This window comes from Mauremys reevesii, linkage group 2, assembly GCF_016161935.1.
Source record: "Mauremys reevesii isolate NIE-2019 linkage group 2, ASM1616193v1, whole genome shotgun sequence".
Taxonomy (NCBI): Eukaryota; Metazoa; Chordata; order Testudines; family Geoemydidae; genus Mauremys; species Mauremys reevesii.
Window position 1 is genome coordinate 170,429,572 of NC_052624.1, and position 12,795 is coordinate 170,442,366.

The window sequence follows — 12,795 nt, forward strand, 5'->3', positions numbered from 1 at the left end:
GTAGCTAGCTCCTGCCTGAATGTGGTGGATGTGGTAGTAACAAGGCTTGGACTGGGGACCACTGCCTTTAAATGGTCACCCCCTCCCTCCTATAGATCAAGTACAATACGGGTCCCCTCAGTCCCCTAAACTCATCCGCAGCTCGGCCCAAAGCCCACGCCCTAAAGGAGAAGTGGGGGTTGCAGCAGAAGGCCCCCGGGGCGGGTATGGGCAGTCGGGTTTTAGCGGCCCTGAGCACCCCCAGCTCCACCCAACGCCAGCTCAGGGGCACCGGGGGGGCTGCAGGGACAGGAGCTGGGGGGAAGGCTGAGAGCAGGAATAAGGCCTGGAGGGACGGGGCAGGTCGGGGGGAGGAGCCCAGCTACCACCCCCTGGAGCGGGGGGAGGGACGGGTTTGGCCCCCTGCCCACCACCGCTGGGCGCGGCAAGCGAGACGCGGGCCGGGCCTGCGCTCGGGGATCGTTTGCTTTGGCCTGGCCGCGGCAGGCGAGGCCGGGCGGGACACGGATGGAGCCGCAGCAGCTGCCTGAGGCGGCGGGGTCCCCGCGCCATGCGCCGGCCGGAGCCGCCCCGGCCGGGATCTCCCTGCACGATTTCTGCGGGCGCGCGGGCGAGCAGCTCGTGCACTTCCACGCCATGCGGCTGCGGGACTCGCTCTTCCTCTGGGTGGGGGCGGAGCCCGCGCTCCGCAGCCTGGCCGTGGCCATGTGCAGCCCCCACGTGAGTGCCGCCCCCCCCTCACCGACCTTCCCGCCCCCGCCCCGTGCTCCCCCCTCACCGGCCTTCCCGCCCTCACCCCCCCCGCCCCGTGCTCCCCACTCACCGGCCTTCCCCCCCACCCCCATCCCCCCGCCCCGTGCTCCCCACTCACCGGCCTTCCCTCCCGCCCTCACCCCGCCCCGTGCTCCCCACTCACCGGCCTTCCCCACCCCCATCCCCGCCCCGTGCTCCCCACTCACCGGCCTTCCCTCCCCGCCCTCACCCCCGCCCCGTGCTCCCCACTCACCGGCCTTCCTGCCCCCGCCCTCACCCCCGTGCTCCCCACTCACCGGCCTTCCCACCCCGTGCTCCCCACTCACCGGCCTTCCTGCCCCCTCACCCCGTGCTCCCCACTCACCGGCCTTCCTGCCCCTGTGCTCCCCACTCACCGGCCTTCCTGCCCCGCCCTCACCCCCTCCGTGCTCCCCACTCACCGGCCTTCCTGCCCCCGCCCTCACCCCCCGTGCTCCCCACTCACCGGCCTTCCTGCCCCCGCCCTCACCCCCGTGCTCCCCACTCACCGGCCTTCCGCCCCTGTGCTCCCCACTCACCGGCCTTCCTGCCCCTGCCCTCATCCCTCCCCGCTGGGGCGCAGAGCCCCTTCCCCGCGCCCCCCGGTGCTGGCAGGTGGCCGGCGGGCCCGATCCCACTAGGAGGATGTTCACGAAGGGAGTTTTAGCGGCTGCCAGGTTTTAAACCCTCCTGTAAACAGGCTTGATCCGCTTTGGCATCGTGTCTGTGAACGGGGCCTGGCCAGTCTAGGGGGTGGCCTACGATGGGGCGGGGTAATGCACTTCTAAAGATGCCGACCCGGCTGGAGGTGCGAAGTTGCGCAGTGGGGGCTGGCTAGGCCCCGGCGGCACAGCCGTGCTTGCTACAGCGAGAGCGAGGGAAGGGGTCTGCCCATCCCGGTAGTAAATCCACCCCTCCAGAGGTAGCAACTAGGTCTGCAGAAGAATTCATCCGAGGATGATTGATGTAACTGTGTCTGCACTGTGGGTTAGGTGACCTAACTTGGTCACACAGTGTAGACACAACTAGGGCTGTAGCAAGAGCCGCTCCTCCCAGTGTTTAAACATTTCCCACCTAAAATAGCTATAGCATAGGCACTTACTACAGCAATAGAAGGGGTTCTTATGTGGCTGTGTTAAATCTACCTTTCTGAGAGGCTGTACCTAGGCCTGCATGCCCTGTGCATTGTAATTAAGCCAAGCCAACCTAACTTTAGATAACCCAGCCCTAAGTTTTAGGTGTAGACCAGGCCTGGCTAAAATTTTCAGAAGCACCTATTGAGGAGTTTAAATTCCATTACTTTCAATTAGACTTACTTTTAATAATAGGATGTAGGCTCCTACGTGATTAAATGCTTTTGAAAATGTTACCCACTATTTATTTTTCTAGTCTATATCCTACCCAAACATTTCTACTTGAACCCCTTTTCTGTCATTTATACCTTTGCTGAATTTCCCTCTCAAGAGTTGAAATTTTAGGATGAACAGTTGAGCAGCTTTTGAGAACTAGAAGAGTTTATGTAGGAGGGAGGGGGAATATTTCCTTTCATTGCAGCATTTTGTCAAATAGACGGAGGGTATAAGTATATAATTTGGCAGAGAAATGGGTAAAATTTGACAGAAGAGTGTCATCATGATACTTCCTTAGAGGATCTGGTCACACTACAGAAGTCAGTGGAAAGTCTCCCATTAAATTCAGTGGGTGTTGTATGAGACCATTTTTCCTCTGTAGATCTCACAGTGCATTACAGGAGAAAGTATTATCCCCATTTTATGGATGGGGAAAACAGGCACAGAATCAAAAAAACACAACAGCGCTACATCTCGCATCAGGATAATGGGGAGAGCCAGGATTAGAATCCAGGTCTCCTGACTCCCATTTTATTGCTACTATGCTGCAGGTATTTTGATACAAATTGGCTGGATGATTTGGCTCAGCGTAAGCCTTTGAAAATTGCATTTTGCTCATTTGTAGTAGATTTTGACAATTACAATATATGTGACAACAATTTGCCAGTATTCCAACGGGGGACATAGCAGGCTGTGCCTGCATGACAGTTTTGACTGTGTAGTAATTTTTTTTTAAATGTATTCAAGATCTGTGCATTGAATGAGACAGGTCTGTGGAAGAGTACATCTTATTTACTGCATAGTAAGGAACCATACCTCTTTGATAAGGGAGTAAATGGGGATTGAGTTAATTGATTAATTCAAAAATATCTCCTACAGCCAGAGATGGGATACTAGATGAGGAGGGTTCTGAGTTACTACAGTGAATTTTTTCCCAGGTGGGTCTTGCCCGCATGCTCAGGCCATCTGGCCTTAAAGTCTATGGCTATGTGTTATTTGGATTGCGGTAGCCTCTAGAAGCTCCAGGTATGCACCAAGACTCCATTGTGTTAGGACCCTTCATCACTTACTGCCAATATAGCACACTTTGAATGGGGCAGGACTGTGTAGGAAATTGCCTCATAGGGTATGTTTATACTGCAGTTAAACAGCCTCACAGCCCGAGCCCAAGTTACCTGGCACAGGCCAGCTCTGGGTGTCTGATTGCAGTGTAGATATAGCCAGACCATGCACAGTGGTACACACACTTCAAAATGCGTCCAGTGCATAAAGTTTTCTATAAGGCAGTGTTTGTTCAGCAACACAGGCTTCATAGGAGCCCATGCCTCAGTGAGGGCCCAGTTGTGCGCTCCTCAGTAAATAATACTCAATTGTGTGAGTAATCTCAGTGAAACTACTTGTTTACTTCTCAGCATGAACAAGGGTTGCAGAATTGGATTCTGGTATGGGACAGGAGATTTAGGTGGTGTCTACTCAAGTATTTCCAGGTTATGGAATTTTTCTTTAAAAACTATGTAGGAAAAACTATATATGGTATTATTTGTGAAATAGTATTGGTGTGTGTAATTAAAGACTATTTTAATGGATACGCTGCATAAAAAATTGTAGACACCAGGGAAATTTTCAAAAGTGCCTCCGGTATTTGGGAATACAAGTCAGAATAATTACAGATTCATTGTAAGTGCTCCTGGTGCTTTTGAAACTCCCCTCCACCATCTTTATATAATGTATAGGACACTGACTGGGTTGTTTGGGGTTTTTTACATGTTGGAGTTCACCTTGACATGATAGCACACAGGTACTCAAATGATTGTAGGAAAGGTAAGTCTTTTCATAGAATCATAGAGTATCAGGGCTGGAAGGGACCTCAGAAGGTCATCTAGTCCAACTCCCTGCTCAAAGCAGGACCAATCCCCAGACAGATTTTTGCCCCAGATGCCTAAATAGTGCCCTCAAGGATTGAACTCACAACCCCGGGTTTAGCAGGCCAATACTTAAACCACTTGGGGATTCCTTTTTTTTATTAAACTAAAACAAAAAAAGTGATTATTGTTGTTACTCTTATATGGAAAAATAGCTAATTTTAGTACAGAATAAACAACTGATTCTTTGCTTTCTTTTCAGGACTCCATTCCAGTGGCTACATCACTCCTGGGAGATGCCTCTGACACTACCTCAAATTCTCTAGCCCAGCGCCTAGGTAGGTTCTTGAATGGTTCAGAGATTTTTATAACACACTTGTACTTTTGGGAATCCTCTTTAAATTCTTTGGTTGTTTTTGCTCTCACCTCGCATCTTTGGCAATGAAGCACCTTTGTTGTCACCACAAGTTATGTTGCCTGACTTCTCAAGAAGAGGCATACGTTTGTCTCATGTAGACATGAGCTTAAATATTGGCTGACCATGCTTGAAGCTTGCACTGTGTTAAAGCAAAATATTAGTGTGAATCATTCTTGAGGAAAAGCTTTTATTCTAATGGCTTTAGATTCTTCATGCCTAACTTTTCACGTTTCTACTGCTCACCTGCTTAAAGTTAGGCATGTGCTTAAATACCTTACTGAGTCAGTGCTACTGTTCTCTACAGCTATATATCTGCAGTAGAACCTAAGTTACAAACACCTCGGGAATGGAGGTTGTTCATAATCCTGAAATGTTCGTAACTCTGAACAAAACATTACGGTTGTTTTTTCAAAAGTTTACAACTGAACATTGTCTTAATACAGCTTTGAAACTTTACTATGCAGAAGAAAAATGGTGCTTTTAACCCTCTTAATTTAAATGAAACAAGCACAGAAACAGTTTCCTTACCTTGCAAATCTTTTTTTTAAACTTTCCCTTAACTGTTTTAGTAGTTTAACAAAGTACTGTGTTCGTTTTTTTCCCCCATCTCTGTTGTTCCCTGCTTGCGTACTTCCTGTTCCAAATGAGGTGTGTGGTTGACCAGTCAGTTTGTAACTGAGGTTCTACTTTACTACAGAGTTTGAAAGGCAGAAAGCACTTGGTTTCATTGCTGGTAATAGGAGTGTTATCCTAGGAATCTCCTGGCACTGCTGCTGAGGGACACTAGTGATAAATATAATGAGGGCTTTGCATTTCAGTAATCCCCATGCTTTGCTGAGTGATTAATATAGGACAGGAATAAACTTTCAAGGTAGGCCTCTCCCTATCCACTCCCTCCCCCCCAACACTTGCATATGCACTTTTAATTAGTCTTTCATTGCTTCAATACAAATTCTAATGCCTGTGAGCTTAATGTGCATGTGCCAGCACTCTGCAGATGCAAACACTGATGCTTGCACAAATATGTGCAGAATTGTGCATGCATAAATAAAAGCTACCTTTACATCCTACAGCTCTCTTCAGCCAGAAGGATCCCAAAGCACTCTAGAAATTATTGGCCCAGATTGCAGATTTAAGGAAATGGACATACGCGCGCAGGAATCACCTCACGCACCAGTGAAATGAAGCCACCTCTGGGGTGGAATGGGGCATCTGTCTAATAGCTCAGAGCTGTGCTGTAGTCCAGAAAGTGAAACTCTTAACTGAATGCTCCCCTCTACCTCTGCTATAGACGAGAGCACAAGTAGTCACAACAGCAGTGGTACATCCATGAGCCAGGGAGCAGCACCTCTCCTTCATGTTTGTGCCCTCTCCCAATCCTACAGGAGCTTTTCTTCAAGACTATTGCAATGTTGAGATTGTGAATCAGGATGCTGTGGATCTCATTGCTGGTTAACCAGTATTTCCGCTGTGTAGAAGGACTTGCTGTGCTCAGTACAGCTCAAGAGCTAGTCATGCTGTCTAGGCTAAAGGAGAGCAGGAGGGATGTGTGGAATGACACCTGCTCTGTGTGGTTATGGATCAGCCAGGTGTAGAACTACTGCTCAGCTCCTCAAAGGTATTTAGGCACTGAACTCATTCATTTCAAGGGGAGTTAGGTACCTACATACCTTTGAGGATCTGGGCTTATGTTTCACTAGCTTGAGTTGCACTAAACCTTCCAGTTCTTTGAAGTTGCAGATCTCACCCCTCTGAGGGGATGAGGAGGCAGAGTAACATGAGAGATCATTGTAGTATTTTGGGTACAACTTCCCCCTTCTCTTCTCATTTCAAGGGAATATAACGAGCAGGGCATATATCCAGCTGACTCTGCAGGGCAATTTAGATGGGGGAAGGATCTAACTGCCCTACTGGAGTTTCGACCAGGTCACGGGGGTTAACATCCCTACTCTTGTAAAAAGCGTCAAGGGACCAGTAGCGTTCACAAGCGTTGGAAACTCCATTTCATGTCTCCTCCAGACGACTAAGGCCAGACATGGTGCAGAAGTAATTCAGAACTCAGTCTGTTGGTTAAAGTGGTGTGGCAATTAATTAGCTTTCAGTTTAGAATTAGTACTGCAGTTATGAAATGTGAGAATTTTTGAGCATTGATGATAAAATGAGCCTTTGTGCCACAGGGGCCAATACCAAGGCAGAGATGCTTGTTTTTCAAGTTGTAGCATATTAGTGCAACGAGCCACATCCCATTAACGTTATTGTGTGAATTGTTAGAAGGAAAATGAATCAATTTCAGAAGCAGTTCATGGGGCTCCCTCTTCTCACTGAGCCAAGAGGAAGTTGATCATTCTATTAGAATGGAAGATAAGTCAAATGACTTGATTGGTATAATAATGAAACTGCCTCAACATTTATTTTTAAAAGAGAAATTCTAAGAGTAATTCTAATAGCTCATCTCAATTGATTAGACTCTTCCTGTTGGTATGCATACTTCCACCTTTTCATGTTCTCTGTATGTATAAATATCTCCTGTCTGTGTGTTCCATTCTGTGCATCCGAATAAGTGAGCTGTAGCTCACGAAAGCTCATGCTAAAATAAATTTGTTAGCCTTTAAGGTGCCACAAGTACTCCTGTTCTTCTTTCTAAGAGTACAGTCTTTCTGTCCTTGATTTTTCCAGCTGGCTGAGGTGGATTGAGATTTTTAGGAATTCCTGGCAGTATCTTTATTTTAGATACGGAAGATGATCCTTGGAATATCTGAGTTGATACATAGAAGTTATTTGTTCCTGTACCATCTAAGTGAAAGAATGTATGAAAGGAAGATACCCGTCTGCCATCTTTGGAAATCTGCTGTGTACATTTTTCTCCCATTACCATTTCAAGCATTTTTCTTGCTGTTTCCCTTTTAGTTATGGCTGTGTGTTCAGGAAAGACTTTTGTACTAAGGTGATGATTCAGCAAAGCATTTAAGCTGGTACTTAAGTGCTTTGCTGACTTGGGCCCTATATACAAAAGGAGCATGGGACTGGTAGCTCAAAACAGCAGAGTTCTTTGCTGGGTCTCACACCGTGACTAAGGCTCCTCACTTCCGAAAGGTATTACCTGACCTGACCTGTCTCTCACTCATCTTGGGGTCAACATGGCTACAATAACATTGCAATTTATTTCGGTGACAGGAGCCTAAATACCTTACGGATCTCAGCCTATCGCCAGTTACCATTTTGGGCAACTCAACTTCTGAGGGCGGTTGGATGGGGGTGGGAGTCCCGGGGGGGGCTGTCAGGGGGCAGAGTTGTGGATAGGGGTCGGGGCAATCAGGGACGGGGACAGGGAGCAGCGGGGTGGAGGTCCTGGGAGCGGGTGGTCAGGGGACAAGGAGTGGGGGGGGGGAGGGGGAGTTGGCTGTTCTGAGGGGGGCAGTCAGGGGGCAGCAAGTGGGAGGCAGGGCTGGCTTTAGGCTGATTCACCCGATTCCCCTGAATCGGGTCCCGTGGGTACGGCATACCGGCAAGAGCCAGTGCACCAGTTTCCCCAGCGGCAATTTAAAGGGCCTGGGGCTCCCAGCAGGGCCTGGGGTAGGGCTGCGGGGCTCCTGCTGCTTCTAGCACCCCGGCCCTTTAAATAGCCACTGGAGCCCCACCACTTCCCCAGGGCTCCCTCGGCTATTTAAAGGGCTGGGGCGGTAGAAGCAGGGGAGCCCCTGAGCCCTTTAAATAGCCCCCGGAGCCTCCTGCTACCCCAGGGTTCTGGGAGCTATTTAAAGGGCCTGGGGCTTCCCTGCTTCTACTGCCCCGGCCCTGTAAATAGCCACGGGAGCTCTGGGGAAGCGGTGGGCTGCTGCTGCTGCTACCCCGGTGCGGGAGGGGGCACTTACTGTACAGGGTGGGCTGTACCCACACCCCCTTGCCCACAGCCAGCCCCTGTCTCCAGCCAGCCCCCAGCCCCCTTTTTTTACATTTTTTTTTTTTTTTTTTAGTCATCCTGCCGGTGCCCTGCTGGGAGGAGGCAGATGGGGGTGGGGGCCAGGCTGTTTGGGGAGGCACAGCCTTCCCTACCCAGCCCTCCATAGTTGTGCAACCCCAATGAGGCCCCCCGGCCCTAACCTGACACATCTGCCACCCAGCACTCATCACTGACTGCTATCTAAGGGTTTTAGCCAACAAGCCAGACTGAGTAGGTATATAGGTTATACTACTACTTTAGAGGTGGTTCCTCCAGGTCAGTGCATTTGTATTGTGGTATGGGAAACTTGCCTCATTTCTCTCCATAAAATGTTTGATTACTACCAGCACTAATATTGGATGACTGTTCTTTGTTTTGTATTTCAGCCAGGAAGACTAAAAAACAGATCTTTGTCAGCTACAATCTTCAGAATACAGACAGCAGTTTCATATTACACATAGAGAACAGAATCAAGGAAGAAATGATGGCTTTTCCAGAGAAATTCTAACTTTGCGGCATTGTAAGCTACTTTGTTAAAGAAATAAACTGACTGGGTTTCCATATTGACAGACACAGTTAATATTTTGGCACTTTTTGGGTTTGTTTTACAAAATTGTTTGGACCAAACTTGAATAGAACTTAAAAAATGTATTTCTTCCAAACTTTGAGTTCCTCTGCTGTGTTAGAGATGGGCTGATGGCAGAGAAAGGGGGCTGTAGGATATGGGGAGGAATGTTGTGAGTTAGCAAGATATTGTAAACTTGTATATGCATGGAGCTTGACCTACCTGGAAATTATAATCAGGGGATGTTCTCTGGATTTTAGTTGCACATGTAACATACTATGTATCCTAATTAGAGCAAGAGAAAACAAATCTCTTCTAGTGCTTATGTGAAAGCCTGGCATGCTGTTGTGAAAAATCAGCAAATTAAATAAAAGGAAGTACATTGACGTCACTTTCATGATGGGAGAATGGCAGGAATTTGTTCTTTCCAAAGGAGAAGGATTTTTCTACTGAAAAGGAAAAAAATGTTTGATCCTAAAGTGTGCTTAGTACATATGTAACCAGAGTCATGTCTGCTGCTGTTAGTGATGTTTTCCTGTTAGTCGTGCAGGATTCTGTTCCATGTGTTACAACTACTGCTGAAAATGCAGGTGCAGAAATGCACTTTCAGAGTCTAGGCAGAGTTGGTTGGACAGGTAGGAACAAAGGCCTCTCTCACATGTAAATTGAGCACATTTGATGAAGAAATCAGTTAGACGCAATAGTCATGGCCCACCACACTGCCACTTTTACACTCTTCAGAGTAGCACTTCACTTTAGAAGGGTATTAAACAGGGGAAAATACAGTGGGGTAGTTTGACATTAAAGGCACTGGAATAAGTAACTCTACACAGGCATTTGTAAGGGACCAGGGGAAACCTGGTACCCGTAGAAATGAGTCTTTATACCAGTGATTGCTTTTAATATGCTGAATGGACTGGAAATTAGGATTTTTTCCTCTGTCCCTTTACTGAGCCCTCTGTTATCTCTCAAACCTTAAATAACAGTTTCAGATCCTTAAGTGAAAGATGCCATATATGTGCAAACTATTATTAAAAGGGAGTTTTCTGAAGTTGTGTATGAGAATCTTATCTAAAAAAGCCTGAGGGTTTAAGTTCTAGTAGCACAAAGGCAGAATTGTCTCATGATTAAACGGGGGGGCACTGAAGGTCAGGAGACACACATTCTATTTTCATCCAACCCCTGACTTGTTCTGTGACAGGAAATTGCATAACCTGTTTCCCCATCTGTAAAGTAACAAACCTCACACTGGAGTGCATGAAAAGTCTCCACTATAAGTATAAAATATTATTAATGCTGCTATAATAGCTTACTGGAAACAAAGACGCTGGCAGGCTCCACAAAAGCCATCTCAGACTAGTTTATTATGGCTTCATGGTCACTAGTTAAAAAGTAGATATAGCAAATAATGCTTATTTAGAGAATACAACTTCAGCCTCTGGTTATATCTAGTCTCTGCTCTGCATTGTTTTGATAAATAAATTATAATACATAATATCTGTTGCCAGCCCGTTTCTACAATAAGAGTATAAAGGTAAAGACCAAGACCTCTGCTTTCACCTGGCCTCGGTTGAACCCAGGGAATTACAGACCAGTCATCTTAACTTCAGTATCTGGAAAGATAATGGAGCAAGTAATCAATTTGCAAACACCTAGAAGATAAGTAAATTATGTCAAACCAACCTAATAGCTTTCTTTGGCAAGGTAACAAGCCTTGTGGATAGGGGGAAGTGGTAGCTGTATAGCTTGATTTTAGTAAGACTTTTGATACTCTCTCACATGACCTTTTCATAAACAAACTAGGGAAATACAGCCTAGATGGAGCTACTATAAGGTGGGTGCATAACTGCTTGGAAAACTATTCCCAGAGAGTAGTTATGAGTGGCTCAGAGTCTAGCTGGACGGATATCTTGAGTGGGGTGGTCGGCTTTTGTTCAATATTTCACCAGTGATTTAGATAATGGCATAGAGAGTACACTTACAAAGCTTGTGGACAATACCAAGCTGGGAGGTGTTGCAAGTGCTTTGGAGGATAGGATTAAAATTCAAAATGATCTGGACAAACTGGAGAAATGGCCTGAAGTAAAGAGGATGAAATTCAATGAGGACAAATGCAAAGTACTCAACTTAGAAAGGAACAATCAGTTACACACATACAAATGACTGCCTAGGAAAGGGATCTGGGGGTTACAGTGGATCACAAGCTAAATATGAGTCAACTATAACACTTGCGCAAAAAAACCAAAAACCAAAAAACCCATCATTCTGGGAGAAATAATTCTTCCACTCTACTTCATGCTGATAAGGCCTCAGCTGGAGTACTGTGTCCAGTTCTGGGTGCAACATTTCAGGAAAGATATGGACATATTGAAGAATTTCCAGAGGAGAGCAACAAAAATGATTAAAGATCTAGAAAACATGACCTCTGAGGAAAGATTGAAAAAAATTGGGTTTGTTTAGTCTGGAGAAAAGACTATGGGGGATATAACAATTTCAAGTACATAAGAGGTTGTTACAAGGAGGATGGTGATAAATTGTTCTCCTTAACCTCTGAGGATAGGGCAAGAAGCAATGAGCTTAATTACAGCAAAGGGAGGTTTAGGTTGGGCATTAGGAAAAACTTCCTGTCAGAGTGGTTAAACACTGGAACAAATTGCCTAGAGAGGTTGTGGAATCTCCATCATTGGAGGCTTTTACCAACAGCTTAGACAAACACCTGTCAATAGTTAGTACACCTCTACCCCGATATAACGCTGTCCTCAGGAGCCAAAAAATCTTACCGTGTTATAGGTGAAACCGCGTTACATCAAACTTGATTTGATCCACTGGAGTGCACAGCCCCCACCCCGGAGCACTGCTTTACAGCATTATATCCGAAGTAGTGTTATATTGAGGTAGAGGTGTACTTAGTTCAGTCTTGAGTGCAGGGGACTGGACTAAACGACCTCTTAAGTCCCTTCCCGTCCTACACTTCTATGATCAACCAAAAGCTGTGTTAATTCAGAGCTAAGGTTGAGATTTTATGGACAATCTTGGAAACTGAGTTCAGATCAGCAGCCTTAACTCTCCTGTTGTGTATGTATGCACTATGCTAGGTGGTCTCATTCCCTGGTCACCTTTCACCACCTGTTTCTCTAAGCAGTGCATTTTAGACAGAACAGTTCAAACTCCAACTTCATCAAGCATTGTTTTGCTGGCCACACTGAATTCTGCTGAAGAGCATATACGCTAATGGTTAAATTATGATAAATAGCCAGAGCTGGGAGTCCATATGATTTAACTAATTGTATTACAGTAGCACCACCTTGTGCCTCCAACTGAGTGTAGGACCATGACACACACACACCCCTTAAAATCTTCAATAGACAAGACACAGGGTCAGAGAGATGAAATGACTTGCAAGATGTCAGACAGCAGGTCAGTGTCAGAGCCAGGAACAGAACCCGTATCTCCTGACTCCCAGTCCTGTGCCCTAACCACTGGCGTATACTGCCTCACACTGGCTTAGTATGGAGCCAGCACCGCCCCAGGGGAGCTCAGAGAGATTGTCTCTCATGTGGTACTTTCCCTTCTTGGTGCACCCTTGCCCTCCCCCCGGGTTCAGGTAGGAGTATATATGCTGAAGCATCCCTTTGGATAGTGCAAGGTGCTCCCTGGCTAGTTGAGGAAGGTTGGACCACCCCACCCTTTCTCGAGCAATGTGTGGCCCTGCAGAGAGCTGTCCTTGTGTTCCTACAACTGCAGAGACTGTGATTGTCCCTGGGTCTTGTGCAATATGCACAACAGATGTGGCAAGGCTCCTTTTTCTCTGATCCTATTGGGGGAAGGGAGAAATATGGCCCTAATGCAGCATGATTCTACATGTAAACGGTGTCTCAGTTTCACTTAGC

At 46.8% G+C, this 12,795-nt stretch overlaps 1 protein-coding gene across 1 annotated transcript; it reads left to right on the forward strand.

Annotated features, from left to right (window-relative positions):
- The first annotated feature begins 401 nt into the window (after nt 1-401).
- Nucleotides 402-9,564, forward strand: PSMG4 (proteasome assembly chaperone 4). Its single transcript, XM_039528062.1, has 3 exons — nt 402-720; nt 4,245-4,320; nt 8,727-9,564. Exons 1-3 carry the CDS (start codon nt 508-510, stop codon nt 8,846-8,848), a joined length of 411 nt encoding a protein of 136 aa, XP_039383996.1. The 5' UTR covers nt 402-507; the 3' UTR covers nt 8,849-9,564.
- The last annotated feature ends 3,231 nt before the right edge of the window (nt 9,565-12,795 follow it).

What these genes read in the sequence shown, in the direction of transcription:
- PSMG4 (XM_039528062.1), top strand. Translation starts at nt 508, where the DNA reads ATGGAGCCGCAGCAGCTGCCTGAGGCGGCGGGGTCCCCGCGCCATGCG. An exon ending in TGGCCATGTGCAGCCCCCAC is followed by an intron (nt 721 to 4,244) that starts GTGAGTGCCGCC and finishes CTTTCTTTTCAG; the next exon opens with GACTCCATTCCAGTGGCTAC. An exon ending in TTCTCTAGCCCAGCGCCTAG is followed by an intron (nt 4,321 to 8,726) that starts GTAGGTTCTTGA and finishes TTTGTATTTCAG; the next exon opens with CCAGGAAGACTAAAAAACAG.